Here is an 18,813-nt window from a genome sequence, read left to right on the forward strand (position 1 = left end):
CTTAAGACATGTCCCATGAAGATCAAGATGTGTACATCCAATTTATCCAGACATAAGCAAGATCCACAATGTATTATTGTTTTTTCTTCTATATTGTACCAATAATACACAGGACGTGTATTATCCTAAAATTTCAAACAAATTTAACTTTTGCTTGTCTTTATATGCTCCATGAGACTTCATGGTTCTCCGGCCAATAAAACATATGTCATGCTATTATTAGATAATGGCATAAATTACTTTTAAGAAATTTAAAATTTAAAGCGACTAAGATTAATAAAAAAAAATTATAAAATTAAAATTAAATCTAGCTAAATTCACAATCCAAAATTATATTTAAATAGACGAGAATAATATTTCTTTCATATGAAGGAGTGAAGACAGACAGAAGCATATAGGGTTTACAGATCTAAGCAGCCTATAATATAAAAATAAAACATGTTAAACTTAATGCCGGGAAGTCCAATAAAGTTATACCCCATTGATTAGTGTCTGTCACTTGCAATTTCTTTTTAATTTTGAATAAAGAATTGGCCCGATTGGGTACATGCAAGGGAGGTCGTAAGTGGGGAAGAAAGAACTTCATGCTATATCTCCCAGTTGACTTCTCTCTCTCTTTCTCTTATTTTTCACCCTATCATAATACCATGATATATACATATATGTTATGGTGCTTAATTTGCTTCTGCAACTTCATATTAAGGAAACAAATCAAGCATATATATATATATATATATATATATGCTCTCAATATGTAGTATCTTTCTTTCAATCAAGAAACTCATCAGAACCAATCTTTAGAAAACAGCTATTGGAAGAAGATAATTTAAAGAAGCAATGATTTCAAGGGCCACATCTAGCTTTCAAAGTGTTCATCATCAAGGGCTTCAGATGTTCCCTGACGCGGAAGATTTTGTGTCACCCTCTGTGGAATCAGGCTCAGGTACTTCACACTCTAGTTCCCTCCTCTTCAATCTCTCTATTCTGAAGGACAAGCTTAGTGAGGTGCAGACCCTGGTAGGTGTTATTCTCTCCCCAAATCAAAGCCTACCCGAGTCAACTTCCATGGCCATATCCAGCATGAACTCCACAATCCAAGAAATCGTAGTGACTGCCACATCAATGATGTTCACCTGCCAACAGATGGCTCTCACTGCCCCTCCAGGTACTAATAATAATACTAACAAATTGCACCACCACCAGAACAAGTCGTTGCCTCACTCATCAAATATTAATTTTGCCACAAATGGAAGCTGTGTACTTGGTAATAACATAGGAACAGATAATATCAGTGACCATCATGGTTTATTTTCCAGTACTGAGTCAGAGACACTTGACTGGTTTAGTGAAAGCTATAACAATAACGATGATAATAGCAATAGCAATATTATTAGTAAGGTTGCGATCAGTGAAAACAATATTATTACTAGAGGAGGAGGAGGAGGAGGAGTACTGTCTCCAAGGGATGAACCTAATGAAGAAGGGCTTTCACCAAAGATGAATAGTGATGATATAATTATTGAATTAGATGCTGCGAATCTGTTAGCTAAGTACACACACTATTGCCAAGTTTGTGGCAAAGGGTTCAAGCGTGATGCGAATTTGAGGATGCACATGAGGGCTCACGGGGATGAGTACAAGACCAATGCTGCTTTGAGTAACCCAATTAAGAACCAAAGAGATCTAGAGTGTTTGATGAGTGTGAAGCCAAAGAGGTATTCGTGTCCTCAAGAGGGGTGTAGGTGGAACCAGAGGCATGCCAAGTTCCAGCCACTGAAGTCAATGATTTGTGCCAAGAACCATTACAAGAGAAGCCACTGCCCCAAAATGTACGTGTGCAAGAGGTGCAACCAGAAGCAGTTCTCGGTGCTCTCTGATCTGAGGACACATGAGAAGCACTGTGGGGATCTCAAGTGGCTGTGCTCGTGTGGCACCTCGTTTTCTAGAAAAGACAAGCTTATGGGTCATGTGGCTTTGTTCGTGGGGCACCAACCAGCTATCAACAACAATGGTCTCTCATATTCGGGAAAATTAATTAGAGCAGCACCACACATTGCAAATGCAGATTGATGGTATATAGCTCAAGATGATGTTTATGTCTCTATCTATCATGATTGATTGATCATAAAGAGGTTCTCCCCCAACTTCACACACTAATGCTACTATGGCAAATGTTATTATACAAGTTCTGTTATTAAGTTTTTCAAAAAATAAGATGTATAAGTTAATTTTATCTTACAAAAGTTTAATTCATTTTATTTTTGTTTTTCTTCATTTATATATTCTTACAAACAAGTTTTATCAGAGTATTTCCTTCATACTTTTTCTGTGTTTGATGAATTAAAATTGCATGTTATATATCAATATAGAAACTTTCTTTCATACATTATTATGTATATATATATATATATAGTTGACAAGAAAAACTACCTAGATAATTAATCTCCTTTAGATTTTCATCATATAGCAGGTGCAGCTTCTATATTTCTACCACTTGGTCTCGCTACAACGCTACATACAGTTTGCCCCAATAGACTGGCGAATGGCGAATGGCGATGGCACAGGGCTCTTGGATCTTGGAAATTTGGTATGAAGATTGGAGAGTATTTTGTCTTGCATTTCCTTCCTGAGCGGTTTTTCTTTAATCGATTTCTTTTAAAGAGAGTACATAAGTGTGATGTACCATTAAATTGTTTAGTGAACACTATAAAATCCTTATAGTAAGACTTCACTGAAAAAGTTCTACATATGATCCTTCAAAAAGAAAGAAAAAGTTCTATATATGATAAGTCATATTGTTAGGTAAAATTATAATACTTATACTAATTTAATAGTTTAATATATATTGTAACCTAAATATTTTGTTAAAAAAATTTATAGCAGCGGAGACAAGATAAAGGACTAACTTTTCATATATAGAACTTTTTTCAGTGAAGCGATATACTTATTTAAAGGTGAACACACACTTAAGACAATCTCATTAGATCAGTTTTTGTCGGAATTCCTTGGTGTTAATGTCTAACATCGTACACTGTATGGAAGAATTATAACTTTAAACCAATATCCATGGGACTAATTAATAATGTCGTATATGAAGTCTGTGCATAAACTATAACATTTGACATGAAAAAATAGTTCATGAAATGCCATTGCTATCGGTCTAGTGTTTGCTCGTGATAATTGTGTATCCAATAAGTCTTATATTGAGGGAAATGATTTCTCTTATTTTTTTAACTTTTTTTTCAATTTTTTAATAAAAAATAATTTTATGTTAAGGAAGATAATTATATAAAAATTACATTTTTAACTATAATAAGAATTTTATTTCATATAATTCATATACATTTCTTTCTACTCTATTCAAAGTATGAAAGTGCAAAACAATTGTAATTTGTTAAGAATTAAATATTTTAAATTTATTTTATCATGACATTATGTATATCCTAAAATTTTGGGATTTTTTTTGGGAAAAAACATTATAAACTATTGAATTAATTATGTTTTGTTCCCTAAATTTTTTTTGTAAAATTTACTTGGAGTCCTTAAATAATTTTTTAACATATTTGGTTCTTATAATTTTCTTCCGTTAATAGTTCTAGTTTTTATTATCGAGTAACAATATTAATTAATAACATAACTAATTATGTTAACTGTTTAATAACTTGTCATGTCATCTATCAAAGGGGCAATCACATGTATTTTTTTGTTTAATAAGTTGTGTTTTCAATATCTCATCTATTCATATTAATTGATGATGTTAAATAAGTTTATAAGGGATTAAAAATATAATCTATAAAAAAAAAATATTTAGTTGTCCTATCAAATTCCTTGACAATGTAACAAGTCACTAGACTACTAGTGTGGATATTACATCATCAATTAGCATTGTTACTTAATACTAAGAACTAAAATCATTACCATAGAAAAAGTAAAAGTATAAAGACCAAAAATGCAAAAAAAAATATTTAGGGATTAAAAGTGAAATTTATAAAAAAGTTAGTACAAAAACATAACTCTAAATTATATCTTGTTTCCACTAACAAAAAAATTATAGATCTGTCAGTGTGTGTATGTATGTATTTCATTGTATTTCTCGTCTATCACTCCTATTTCTTTATATTTCACTTCTCATCCAAACAAAGCATCATAAGAGTGTTTGGGACAACTAAAATCCACTTATATCAACTGTTTATTTTCAGAAGAAAAAAACTCTTTTGAAATAAATAATTATCACGTACGTTAGTGGCATTGGTTATAAAAAAGTTTCATGTAGAGGTTGTACCAGAACACATTACACAGAAGCAACCAAAAGCAAGGAGCCAGCCCAGTAAAGCAGCCCACATCAAAAGTCATTAATTGGAATAAAAAGCATTGCAATAACCTTTCGGCTCCTTCTATTTACACCCAAACTTCCTAAGTACACCCTGTACCCCCTTTCTACCTCCCAATTATCCATTATACCCTTTTTCTTAAAGTACACCCATTTTGCTTTATGGAAATAATTTTCCAGAATTACATATACCTATTTTGGAAATGTATCTCCAAAACTATGAATCATAATTCTAGAAATATACTTCTGGATTATGTATATATTTTTAATAAAATATCATTTAAGAATTGAGATGATTGATGAGAAATATAAAAAAAGATTATAAAAACTTATCTTATACTCATGTTTGTTAGTCTTATTTTCATTCTATCATTAGTGTTCTTTAAACCTAAATTTTAAACTATCATCACCATATAGGTTTTTTTCATATATAAAAAACTAAATTTTTAATTATATCCAAACAAAATTAACTATTTTAAAATCGTTTTTCAACAAACTTTTTAAAAAAATGATTTTGATTATAATCCATTATATATGATTAATTATTCAAAATACACTCTAATTCTAAACACTTCATCTCATCACGTTGAAATATATTGTTACTTATTCTTACAGATGTATTTTTATGTTATTGTTTATATGAAAATAAGTTATGAAAAATAAGTTCTTATATAAGCAAACTTATTTTAGTCAAAATAATTTATAAATTAATCAAAAAATTATAAGTTCTTCGAAATTCTTATTAAATCTACTCAAAAAGACCTTGTTTATAGTCAGTTTTCTTTTTCTTCTTTTACTTCTCGGAGTGTTTGTCCAATTTCCCTGACCTAGGAAAGAGAAAAATAATGCTAATATAGTGTATCCTACGATGTAATATTCGTCATATATTCAGAGACATATCTGATCTAATGATTATTAGTTAATAATTGTCGTTCGATCTCTAAACCATCCACATCTTTTCAATTGCAAATATAAAAAAGGGGTGCAACCACATCTAATTTGACATCAACACCACCGCCAAGTTGCATCAACATTAATTCCACTGATTTAAGCTTTTGTCGATTTTGTCTTTTTTCTAAATGCAAATGACATTATATTAAGAAGCGCAATGCACAAGACGTGCCTGAGCTATAAGAAACCAGATACGAATATTGTTGCAGCTTGTAAACAAAGCCAAGACCAAAGTAAACAAAATGAAGCTAAAAAATGTTTACAAGATTAAAAAACCTCCCAGTCAGCAAACCTCTTGTGGTATCACAGAAACTGAACTTCAGCATCCTCAAATTAATATTCAAAGATATGCCCTAATTAGAAACAAGTATTACATGGAGATATAAAATTAGTCTAGCAGTGAAAGGAGAGAAGAGATCGCAGGTTCGTTTCAAATCTTCACTGTTAATAAAAACTAACAATACTAACAACTATGATTTTAAATTACCGTCATGGTTGCATTACAGTAATTCAGAAAACCTTTACATTACGAGTAATTACAGGAAAATAATATGACTTATGTGACAGCATTTGCAATTGTGTTGCGGTGAGTCAAAATATCTTGACATTGTGACTGTAATTGTAATTGCGAAACGCTATTTAAAATCATGCTAACAACTAACATTTGTCAATAAATAAATAAATATTACAAACAGCCGATAAAACTCAGGTTATAAACCTCAGCCATTATCTGGCTGATTTTATTTTAGTTTGCTAGTTTACTATTTGGTGCTTTATTTGTCATTCTCTTTATGGTACAATTTTTAATTTTATTTCATTCGGTGCATATTATCTTCAAGCAGCCAGTGACTGTATAATTGCACCCACCATGTCCAGTGCTACGCATGGCTCATCAGTAGGTACCTGCAGCAGCAGCAGCCGAGTAATTAATCGAATAAATTACTGAGACAAAAGAAGAAAATCAAAGACACGCCTGATGTTTTCACAAATTAACCTCATTTTCATATAGTTTTACTCCTAAAATTAACTTGAATTCTAAAGCCACAATTAAGTAGCAACATTCCACTTAATCCGTTATGATCATTCTTATGAGCCACTCGTTTGAGTTATATTTTTAATAAAAAAAAAAGCATTTATTAATTAATAGATAAATTAAAAGAAACAGAAGTTAAACCCTCTGGATGTCTTTCTAAATGATGAAGATGAGCTTGGCACTAGTGACTCTGTGTAGATCAAAACCATTTGTAACTATTTTTTAAAGGAATTATTAGTTCTTTTAAAGTAATTAAAAATAAGTAATCTTATCTTATACCATTTTTTTTAGAATGAGAATAATCTACACACTTGTTCATGATTACATCTTATACCATTTTTTTTTACTAAATATGCAGTTGACATCGAAAAAGAAAAATCAGAATATAAAATAATAATTTTCAAGAGATATCAATTTAACATCCGACTTTGACAATTATAGTCATCTTGGTCTAAATTAATTCATGGAAACAAATTTTAAAGACAAAATTCATTGACAATTATGAAAGTCATGGACTAAAACTAATGTCATAGATTTAATTTACTACTAGTATTTATAATTTCAAAAATTAATTTGGTGTATTACTATGCAATCCACACGTGACATTTATTCCATTAGGACTAATTTCAGGATAATTGGCTGTACTCTGAAAAATACATACCGGTCCTCCCTGCAGCCAGAGAATGATTGGCCACGGCTTGGAGGGACTTTCCACTCTTCATGGACTTCTGTAAAGTTATTTAAGTTTTATACCAAAATAGTTTAAATTTTTTTTTTAATTTATTATATTTTTATAATCTTATATATTATCTTTTAAAATATAATATATAATATTAAATTCTATTTTCACATTAATTAAAAAATATATATTTATATAAATTTTATTTTATTTTATATATTATATTTATATTAGCTTATCATTTGGTGACATTATTTTTTATCTATATTAAGACATTCATGTTATTTGTTATAATATAGATAAAAAAATAATGTCAATAAATTATCTACATAGATATTTTTTAAAAATAGAAAATATTATCATTTTATTTAATTATGCATTTTTACTATATAATTTAATTCTTTAAAAATATTTCGTATCTGATTAAATAAAGTTAAATATAAATAAAAATATTATTATAATAAATAACAAGAATATTTTAATATAGGTAAAAAAATTCATTAAATCACATATATAAATATTAAAAAGATAATAAAATATTATCATTTTATGAAATTATAATTTATATAAAAAAATATACATTAATGTTAAAATTTATATTATATATTTACTTTATAAAATAAGTTTTGAATAATGTGAAAATAGAATTTAATCTTATATATTATATTTTAAAAGATAATATATAAGATTATAAAAATATAATAAATTAATAAAGAATAAAATTTTAATTTTAAACTATTTTCGTATAAAATTTATATTAATACTTTATTTTGTACCAAATATTTAAATGGGTACTTGAGTGTAGTAGTAAAAGAGTGTATTTTTTATTTCAGTGATCATGATTTTAGTCATTTCTTAAATATTTTTTTAAAATTTTTTTTAAAGAAAATATTGATCTAACTTTTTAGTCTAGTGAACATTTAAAATTTAACGACCAATGGTTAGTCAAAAGTTAAAATTAACTTTAAGGATTAAGATAATGTATTTTAAAATATATTAAACTAATTTAATGTAATAAAAAAAATAGGGAGATGGATTTTGCAATTAAACCTAAAAAATTTCATCATCATTTGCATGTCCCACAGGTTAACATCGTTATATTTGAAAAATCACCTGATCACATTTTTACTGTAAGGTTTCCTCTCCCTTTCATCTCAGTTTTTTTTAAAGAAATTTGCATGCGTGGACCTCATCATAATTGTACACATTTCACTGTAACATTGAACTCAACTGAACAAGTGAAAATTTGTATTTCATCCTCTTTCCTCGCTGGAGTTATTTTGTTTCATTTTTTTTGGTATGAAACGAACACAACCTAAGTAAATTGCCCCATTCAGTTGTCATGCTTGGAGGAAGTCATAAGATATTTCAGTACTTTTTTAAAAAAAAATACTATTATAATGTCTTTTATAAAATTTTGTATTATATACAAGAAGGGATCTTACTAGTTAAGTGAATTAGCTCAATCAATTGTGACACTTGAGAGAAATTATAAGATAATATAACTCAAACATGTGGCTCCTCTCCGACTGTGTGTCCTATGCAACAATTGTTTGTATTCACTATCACATTTTTGCATCTAATTAGTTAGTAATATTTTGTTTAGCCTTCTCTTTTTAATATTTTTATTATTATTGACTGAAATTTATTAAAAATTATAAATTTTAGTGTGTCAAATTCTCATTCAATAAATTTTAATTAACAATAAAGAATAGGGGTCAATGACTCCAAGTCGATTTAGTTAAATTTTAGATGATTTTTCGATCCAAACCAATCATTTTTGTTTAGTTTTGTTTTGCTTATTTTTTTTATCAAAACCTGAATCAAATCAATCCAATATGATTTGATTTGGTTTGGATCGGAACATATTTCAAGATTAATGATAAAAACATCATAATGTTAAAAATAATTAAAAGGATAAATATTTATTTTTGTCTCTGAATATTTAAAGCACTGACAAATTTGTCCCCGAAAGATGGAAATTTAAATTTTAGTCCTCGAAAGTGAAAAAGTGTGATAAATTAATTCATTCATTAACTTTCATCTATTATCATTAATGAAAGAACCTACATGACACAAAAAGACGAAAATGTCACAAAAATGATTGTCAGCATGGCTACTGAATAGATTGAATCAAAATGTCAATGAGTTTCCATTGGACTAATTTGTCAGACTCCAAATTTATTTCATATAAGGACAAAAATATAATTTAATTTTCATCTTTTCTCCCTTTTTTATCGTTGTAAGCATAACATTACAATGAATACTTAAAAAAATAGAAAAGCTAACATAAATTAGAATAAACATAATAATAAGTATAATATTGATTAATAAGCATAATGTTGGGTCTTATTTTTTGTAAGGATTAACTTAATTTCTCATTTTTTATAATTTAGATCAATATTGTAAGTGTTTATTAATCAATATTATGGTTATTATTATTTGTTCTAATTTATGCTTGCTTTCCTATTTTTTAAGTGTTTATTGTAATATTATGTTTACAATGATAAAAAAAAAGGAGGGGCAGCATGAAGATTCAATTATATTTTGCCCTTAAATGAAACAAAATTTGGGATCTGACAAATTAGTTCAATGGAAACTTACTGACATTTTGGTTCAATCTATTAAACAATCATGTTGGCAATCACTTTTGTGACATTTTTGTTCATCGCCACGTAGGTTCTTTCATTAACGATAATGAACAGAAATTAAGGGACGGATGAATTTGTCATACTTTTTTCACGGAGGGACTAAATTTTAAATTTTCATCTTTCGGAAACAATTTTGTCAGTGCTCTACACATTCAAGGATAAAAATGACTATTTACCCTAATTAAAAGAGGAAAAGTTGTGTATAAACAACTATGTCATTAAGTTTTCTAAAGAAAAAAAAAAGCAACAACTACAGCTTGCAATATTAGCTATCTAATAGTAGTAGTGTTAATCAAGAAAATTGTACTTATCCCTTGAAAGGAATACATTTTCAAATAAGCAAAGTAATTTTCACTAAATGATTCTATTCACAAATAAAGGTTTAAAGATGAAACATAGAATTTGTTCTTGATTGTAAGTTCTTTTTCATCAAACAAGCAAATTCATAGTTTTTAACTTATCATAAAATTGTTTAATACTTAATACATACAATAATAATAATTTTGATAAAGACATCCATTTTTATTATAGTAATATAATAGTTTATAAGATGACCAGTGAGGAAACTTGATAATAGTGTTTTCGATTTACATATTACTTTTATAATAATTTCGATTTTCGATAATGATCCTATAAGCAATAAGAAGTCGAGATTGAGAAAGTAAAGTTTTGAGAAAAAATGAAAATTAGAAAGAGTAAAGGGTTTAGAAAGATGCAATAAAGTAAAGAAACAAAAATTCACAAAAGATGTGAATTGAATATATACACAATGATCTATTGAACCTGTAGCCAATTTTCAATGGTAGGCATGGTCGGTGTTTGAAGAATTAAGTAATAGTGTTTCAACCCCCTAAAAATTGACAGTTAGCAATTTTATTTATAGACTTCTAATACTAACGGTTAAATTGTATGATTTCGACAAGTATACAACGATATTCCTAAATACATTGATCTAATACTATTTGATGTCTTCATGTAACTTCTTTGTAACCGCTTCAACCGATATTTCAATTTTCGAAAACATCTTGCTTCTGAGCGTTTTCCAATCCCACATGCCTTAATGAAGTTATCGAAACCGTCAATTCTAATCGAAATATCTCCTTTCGATGACACAATCAACTTCTCAAATTTTTTAGTCCACATTTTGATTGCTTTTGAATGGCCTCTTCTACTTCTCTTGAGACAAGTTCATTGAAATTATACATAAGTTTCATAACTTAGCCAAATTTTGCATAACAAAGGTAACAAGTAGCCAATAACTATAACATGTTTTTCACTATCAATAAGTCTTACAAAAATCATACCTCAACAAACCACCGTTGTTAATATCAATCCAATATCGAGGCTCAACAACACCAACTTGGGGAATAGGGCTGAACATCTCAATGTCAGGCTAAACGACCCTGGTTTCATCCTCTGTTTTGGTCGCGACAGATTGAAGAACCCTCTGTTTCAATTGTGGTAGAGACTTCTGTGTCGCACAACCTTCTACGAAGCTAACAATCAAACACAACAAATGGCCAAAGTCAGTCACCCATATGTAATAGAAAAACATAAAAGGGAACCAACAACAACAACGACACAAAAATCATACCTCAACATACCATCGTTACTAATATCAGTCAAGTATTGAGCCTCAACATCACCAAATCGGGGAACAAGGACGAACACCAAAATGTCAGGCTAAACGACCCTTCTTTCGTCCTCTATTTCAATTGTGGCAAACTGGAGACCCCTCTGTTTCAATTGTTTAGCCGTGACCTCTATGTTGCACAACCTTCTACGAAGAAGGGACTAGAACAACGTTACACCAAAAGGGAGAACTCTATTACATAGGGAGACATTTATTACTCATCAAATCCAATTCATTCAGTTTTTTTGATATTAAATCAGACAAACCCAAATAATTAAAATTCTTTTTTGTAAATTTACATTGGATGCGAAAGGAGTATGACATACTCACCCTAGTCTTTGTCATCCAAACCATTTGGCTTTCTACTTTCTGTGAGTTTTAAAAAATTTTGAACGTGACAATTAACCTCGTAGTATTTTTTCATTGAGGAACTTTTCGTCCTTTTAAATTTTTGCTTACTGCGCCATCAAGGGAAAACTTGAAAAGTGAAACCGGGCCCGCTCAACGCAAAAATAAATCCACTCCGTCAATCACTCAAAACCAAGATCCAACGGTACACGTCATCGATCCACACCTATCCCTTTTGTCCAATCAAATCTCATCACAACAACCAATAAATACAATACACTCAAATCGTTTCATCTCACAACGCAACTATTGACAATCTCTCTTTATTCTATTCACTCCCTCCATTTCTTCAAACTAAATTTCCTGAGAATGGCGAAGGCTGCGGAGAAAAAGCCTGCGGCCGAGAAGGCTCCGGCGGAGAAAAAGCCAAAGGCGGAGAAGAAGGTTCCAAAGGAAGGCAGCGGCGGAGAGAAGAAGAAGAAGAGGTCGAAGAAGAGCGTGGAAACGTACAAGATCTACATATTCAAGGTGCTGAAGCAGGTACATCCTGACATCGGCATTTCGAGCAAGGCCATGGGGATCATGAACAGCTTCATCAACGATATATTCGAGAAGCTTGCGCAGGAAGCAGCGCGTCTCGCGAGGTATAACAAGAAGCCGACCATTACATCCAGGGAGATCCAGACCGCTGTCAGGTTGGTGCTGCCCGGGGAACTTGCCAAGCACGCTGTTTCGGAAGGAACCAAGGCTGTTACAAAGTTCACTAGCTCTTAGGGTTAGGGGTTTTTTCGTTTAGGTATTTTTTTTGTAAAGCTTAGTCGTAGTTAGTGGCTTCATTTGGTATTCTATATGCTAATGAAAATTTTTATTTAAAAGTATTCGTGCCTCCTGACTTAGTTGATTTGACAAGTGAATAATGCTCGCATAACACGAATAGCATTAGGTGGCGTTCTTACGCATTACCACGTTAACGAATGAATTAAACCATCACATTCTAGCTTTGTCGTTCTTTGCTTTCTCCACTTTCTTCATCTTGCTATACACCAGTGAAAGGAATATGGTCTATTTGGTTTAAGTAATTTCAAAACATTGGACGAATTTGTGTTTTTTTTTCTTTTTCGCTCCTAAGTGAAAACAGAGATTCAGATGATACGTGAGACCACAGCCAGAAATTGTTGGGGTGTTTGTTTAAGGCACATATTCAACTGTTTCATTCTCTGATCACTTTTTTCTTGACTTATTTCCTTAGTTAGACGAGTTGCCACAGCGCAGCACTCCGCTATTACTTTATGAGGTTAATGAAATTGGCTGCAGACAATTCCTTGCCCTGTGTGGTGTCAAAAAGATTGGTGAGACTGAGTTTCTGATTTTGTATTCTTTTTTATCTTTTTGGGAATACTGGGGCAACGAGCCCAAAACTAAAATTAGAGGGAAAAAAGAAAAGAGACCAATGAAATGATGCATTGTTGAGTATTTTTCTTTGGTGAACACTAATTTTGGGGGAATCCACATTGTTGAGTTTGCAATTGTTAAATTTTTTTATCGAAGTGATTGGATGCCCATTTGCACTAAACTGATGCACATGGTGTTGAAGCTAAAATTGCTGGCTTCTGTGTCTTCTGCAACGACTTGACGTGAAAAACTTGGTGTTTGGATATGCTTTGAAAAACATACTTGACGTGAAAAGTCACATCATTTCCAAAGCAACTAGCTCTTACTTGTGCGTCTTTATTTTCGGATATGAAAAAGTACGTCCTAAAATCGTTTCCAAACACACTATTGAACATACATGGTTTTCAAATTGAAACTATTCAACATTCATGTTTGTGTATGTCAAACGCATAATGCTCAGGTTCATTTTATGTGATTGTAATAGTTCAGTATTTCTCAATAACAATTCTGGCCATCTGAAAGATACTTTGGTGCAATTACATATTCCACAATGCCAAGAACATGACTAGACCAGAACACACCCTTCCATCACCGTAACAGCCTTCCCACGCAAAAGCACTCATTGGATCTGCTCGTCAAGATGAATATTGAGAACTCCCCCTCTGGGAGATGCCTGCTCAGATGTAATCTACATATTAGTATGACAGTGACAAAGATAATTCTTAATGCCAATGACAGGAACAAGAGTACCTGATAAGCATTGAAATCACACTTCCCTAGCTTCTTGCTCCAATAGGATGCCAATGCACAATGTGCACTCCCACAAACAGGATCCTGAAAGGAATTAACATTACCCCTGTAATTCTACATTCATATATTTAAGTGAAATGGAAGATTGGACTTGCTTTCTATAATACCCTCCGCATTCTTCTAAATGATCGATCAATGGACTTCGTAAAATATTAGGTGGTAATACTGATATTATGTAGGTGTTTGGTAACATGTAGGGGATCCACATTTACTGTAAAAACATGTTAAATTTGTTGCTTTGGGAAACCATGTTCAGTGCAAATCAACATGTTACCAAACATACTATATGTTTCAGTTAAAGTTTATTTCTAATATAATTTAAAATAGTGAACTGCTTGCTTTAAGACTAGACCTCAGATCTGTAGATTGTAGGTTAAAACAAAAGGAAAGAGTAGAAGTAGCATTTTCAAAGGGATTATGCAGTTCCAAAATTGCATCAACATTGATGACCTCAAAAATCAAATTCTAAACCATACCTTGCTTGGACCGTCTGTTTTTATTTGTGACATAACAAAGGAGACATTGCCAAGGCATTTGGAGGAACATTATAGAAATAATTATCAGTCACTTACCTCATTGATTCCAAATTTTGGGCAGAAGAATGAAGAATCGAATATAGAAGTCAAATCCCGAGCCTGGAGGAGCAATTGCTGAAACCATTACCCCCCTTTCAGGACATTTAACTATTGCATCAAGTTTTGGCTGTAGTTCTGAGACAGCTTTTCCAGATGTGACTACAACCTAGGAAAAATTGCAAGTTTCATAATGTTGAATGTGCACAAATTGGTCAAAACACATGTTATTTTACAGGTAAGAGTAAAGTAGCATAGCTGCATAGATATATATTGTTATCATTCCAAGAATCAAGCAGGTTATCAGATATGGAGGATGCATCCAAAAATAAGTGATGAAAAATGGTCTTCACCATATAGCAATATCACTAGGTTATGTTGCTTCTAAGGTAATAACCAAGTTGTAAGTGATGTGCACTAGACAATAATAGAAATGAAACATGACAGATATAGGACTTACAAGTAAGTCATCTCTGATTTGTGTCCTCTTTAAATCAATTATGGAAGCACCGTTCAATGCCCCGGAAAGTTGTGAAGCACTCTCATCAAATCTGAATTCTGTAACAGGATCAACAGGAAAATCCAATTCAATATAAAATTCATCCTGAGCTTCACCATTTTGCAAGTGAAGCACTGGTGATATGGATCGCTGGGATCTTTTTGGCAGTTAATACTCCAGATATCGTCACAAATTCAATAACATTGGTATCCACCAAACCAGATGAAAATAGTGTGTGCGCAGCAGCTAATGTGGCATGACCACAAAGTTTAACCTGCAGAAGGTGGTTCAAGATAATGTTAGATTAGTGATTTAATAAGTCATGGAGCTCAAAGATCCAATTTTATCTGATAAGTCAACATTTTTAATGTTGGGTTCTAACTCAACTCTAAGAAAACTCATAAGGTGAAGTTTACAAAACTAAACATATGTTAGTTGTTTGATAAAGGTCTAATAACAAGTGTGCCAATAAATTCAACAAAATTAATTAGGATAGATTCTGATATCATTCTAAAATTTTAATTTGAAACTAGCTTAATCTCAAAATTATCATAATGGGTAATTTTTTTAAAATACAAAAATAGGTGAATCATACTTTCATATATGATTTTACAATAAAATGGTATATCAAAACACAATTTTACTTTTTATTTGATTAAAATATATTTTTTAAGAATTAAAATCATATTTTAACCTATGATTTAATTTTTTTATTATTAAATGTTGAAATCGTATATCAATATACGATTTCAACTTTTTTTAAAATAACTAAAAAAATGTTGAAATCTCACGTGGATATATGATTTCAAATTTAAAAAATTGAAATTATATCTTAAAATATAATTTTAATGTAAAAAATCTTCTGTAAAATCGTGCTTTAAAGTATGGTTTTTTCAAGGTAAAAATATATTTTAAAATATGATTTATTCATTGTTGTAATTTTTTTAAAAATTTATCATCATGCTAATTTTTTAAAAAAAATTACATCAATCACACACGTTAATAAAAATAATTAAATTCAGTTAATTTATTAATTTTAAAAAATATTACCAATATATTAATTATGTTATTATTAATAACCATTAACTTATTATGAATAATATAAAAATATTAAAATTCAAAAAAATTATTATGTATCATTATCAATAAAAAAATATAAATACTTCAATATTTAATAAGGATAACTAATAAAAAAATCAGAGAAAATATTTTATACTTAATGAAAAAAATAATTATTTATAAAATAAATAATATATTAGAAAGTTACATACTATATTTTATAAAATACAAAATATCTATTATATTTTTTATATTTATGTCAAACATTTATATGTTATAAAATATATAAAATAGAATGGAGGGACTACGATTTTTTTAACGAAGTAACATTATCCAATGTTAAACATATTGAGGTTCTAGACTGAAAATTATTATAGACCTCAATTCTCTTTTCAAAATTTGAATGCTATTATGTATTTAGGGGTTTGAATTTAAGAACACTAATACTTTAAAAATAAAGGTACATCGTATTAGAGATTATCTCATAGCTTATGAAGTAATAAAAAACAAAACACAACAGAGATCTCTTTCAAATTTAACCAAAAACTTATTTGGGCATTATGTTAATACGGCTTCTTTCATTAGAAATGAAGAATATAGGAAGGGAGAGTAGATAGAACTCAACACGCATACACTGCACACACACACACACTTCTTGGGAGATAAAAAGGAAAGGTCTCCATAAACTTGATCACTTTTTTAATGATAGAAAACGTCAATACAACCCTTTCTTTTATAAGCAAATTAAGTATAATAAAATAATACAAACAAGCTAGACTTAGCAACAAGGTACAATTTGGATTAATTTCTCAGTAAATTAATTTTTTCCTATAAGCTATATTTAACTTTTCTTTAGAAAAATAAGATCACTTCATTGCAGTCATAATATAAGAATAGATACATGTTGGTTTGTACTCAAAAGTCTTGATGCTAGCATGAAATTGTGTCGCTCTAGTCAAAGTGTGAACAACAAAATTAGTTTGCCTCTTATTAAAAGTCACTGAAGAGTTTGAAAAATAAGAAAAAAAGACTATACTTAATTAAAATACAATGAAAATCAAAGAGAGCCACGACGATCGAGGGACATTATTAACTACATCAGCTACTATTTTGCAGTCAAAGCCATATTTTAACTTAGGTAAAATTGCAAAATTAGTCCTCACTTTATCTTTAATTACGGATTTGATCCGCCTATAATTTAATTCATAAATTTAGTTTCCTAGTTTTATAAATTCCTGCAAAATTGGTCCTGAAAGTCTGATTTGGACGTTGACCGTTAACTTCAGACGTTGACAGTCACGTGTCAATGCCACGTGTCAACGTCTAAGTGGTTTCCCGTAAATGCTTCATTTTTTTGTCGGTAAAATTGTATTTTTGGTCCCTCAGTTTTACTCCAATTTCGATTTTGGTCCCCCTACAGTTTAATTCACACATTTGGTCCCCCAGTTTTATAAATCCCTTTATAAATTGTTCCTGCAAAATTGGTCTTTTGAATGGTTTAGCCACTGGTGCTAGAGACATCGTAGGTCTTGATAAATCTCGTGCTTCTTTTTCATCGCAAGTTTTTCACTCACTTGGAACCCAGAGAAAAATCATTATTTGTCTCTCTCCCACTTTCGGGGTAATTCAACTTGGGAAAGTGGCGCATGAATCCTAACCTAGGTCTGAAATTTTCAGATCTCTTACTTTAACAGGTTCTGTAATAACTCTTTTTTTTTCTTTTTTTTGCTCCCCCATGCGATATTATGTGTATACGACTACTTAAGTGGCTTATGTATGACAATGGTATTTGTGTTTGAAATTTGAAATACAACTTCTCTGGTAATGAAATTTGGCTGAATTTATAAAGAGATTTATAAAATTGGGGGACCAAATGTGTGAATTAAATTATAAGGGGACCAAAATCGAAATTGGAGTAAAATTGGGAGATCAAAATTGCAATTTTACTTACAAAAAATGAAACCTTTACAGGAAACCACTCAGACGTTGACACGTAGCATTAACACGTGGCAGTCAACGTCTGAGACTAACGATCAACGTCCAAATCAGACTTTTAGGACCAATTTTGCAGGGATTTATAAAACTGGTGGACCAAATTTGTAAATTAAATTATAGGGAGACTAAATCCGAAATTGAAAATAAATTGAGGGATCCAAAGTGCAATTTTACCTTTAACTTAAGTACTTCCACTTTTAGAGAAGTTTTTTTTTATCTAACTTTTTCTAAAGTTGAGGTACATAAAATGATTTTAACTTATAAAATAAATTTGATTATTTGCTTTTTTTTTTCTTTTTTTCTGAGTACTTATTAAAATGAATCATGAAATTTCTAAAACATTATTGATCAAAATAATAATTAATATCTTAATTAGAAATCTATGCTGAGATAGTAATGGATTATGGTATTGGTAGTGTTTAAATCATTGTAGATCTAAAATATACAAAAGACAGTAAATGTGACAAAATGACATACATTGGGCACCATAATCTTGAGACATAACGCATCAGTCTCTCAATCAATCAACATAAATCTCTAACAATTTAGCCAATAATATAAATACAATATTGGTCACCTAATTGTATCTTGCCTAGTCTGCATTTCAGTAAGCTTGCTACAACTATATAGCTAATTGTTGCAGAAACAATTGAATATTGGATTCAAAGATCTCTCTCCTAGTTTTTCACTCAAATTCTCTATTTCACTTTTTCTCGCCTTCTAATAAGCTTCAACACATTCAAGTCATCTAATCAACGATGCACAAATCTGGCCAGTTTTAAAAGCAATGGTCTCTATACATGCATTTTTCATATGCTGTCTTTCCTTCTTTCTAGTGTAAACACACTGAAGAAGTGTTGA

The 18,813-nt window shown here is 30.4% G+C and overlaps 2 protein-coding genes and 1 pseudogene across 5 annotated transcripts; 2 read left to right on the forward strand and 1 right to left on the reverse strand.

The window, feature by feature from the left end:
* The first annotated feature begins 455 nt into the window (after positions 1 to 455).
* On the forward strand, positions 456 to 3,090 carry LOC100802769 (protein SENSITIVE TO PROTON RHIZOTOXICITY 2). 4 transcript variants are annotated; one of them, XM_006592659.4, is made up of 2 exons: positions 456 to 2,072; positions 2,468 to 3,090. In XM_006592659.4, the coding sequence occupies exon 1, from the start codon at positions 838 to 840 to the stop codon at positions 2,068 to 2,070; it is 1,233 nt and encodes a 410-aa protein (XP_006592722.1). In that variant the 5' UTR covers positions 456 to 837; the 3' UTR covers positions 2,071 to 2,072; positions 2,468 to 3,090. The 4 variants fall into 4 exon arrangements, 2 of the variants coding, with proteins under 2 accessions (XP_006592722.1, XP_003539439.1); XM_003539391.5 differs by having other exon boundaries at positions 596 to 2,072; positions 2,471 to 3,090; XR_003263664.2 differs by having other exon boundaries at positions 600 to 2,132.
* Positions 3,091 to 11,922: 8,832 nt separating this feature from the next.
* LOC100789702 (histone H2B.3) lies at positions 11,923 to 12,500 on the forward strand. Its single transcript, XM_003540159.4, has one exon. It carries the CDS (start codon positions 11,995 to 11,997, stop codon positions 12,397 to 12,399), a length of 405 nt encoding a protein of 134 aa, XP_003540207.1. The 5' UTR covers positions 11,923 to 11,994; the 3' UTR covers positions 12,400 to 12,500.
* Positions 12,501 to 13,582: 1,082 nt separating this feature from the next.
* LOC100803291 (uncharacterized isomerase BH0283-like) lies at positions 13,583 to 15,184 on the reverse strand (annotated as a pseudogene).
* Between the last annotated feature and the right edge of the window lie 3,629 nt (positions 15,185 to 18,813).

Source organism: Glycine max, chromosome 12 (assembly GCF_000004515.6).
Source record: "Glycine max cultivar Williams 82 chromosome 12, Glycine_max_v4.0, whole genome shotgun sequence".
Lineage (NCBI taxonomy): Eukaryota > Viridiplantae > Streptophyta > Magnoliopsida > Fabales > Fabaceae > Glycine > Glycine max.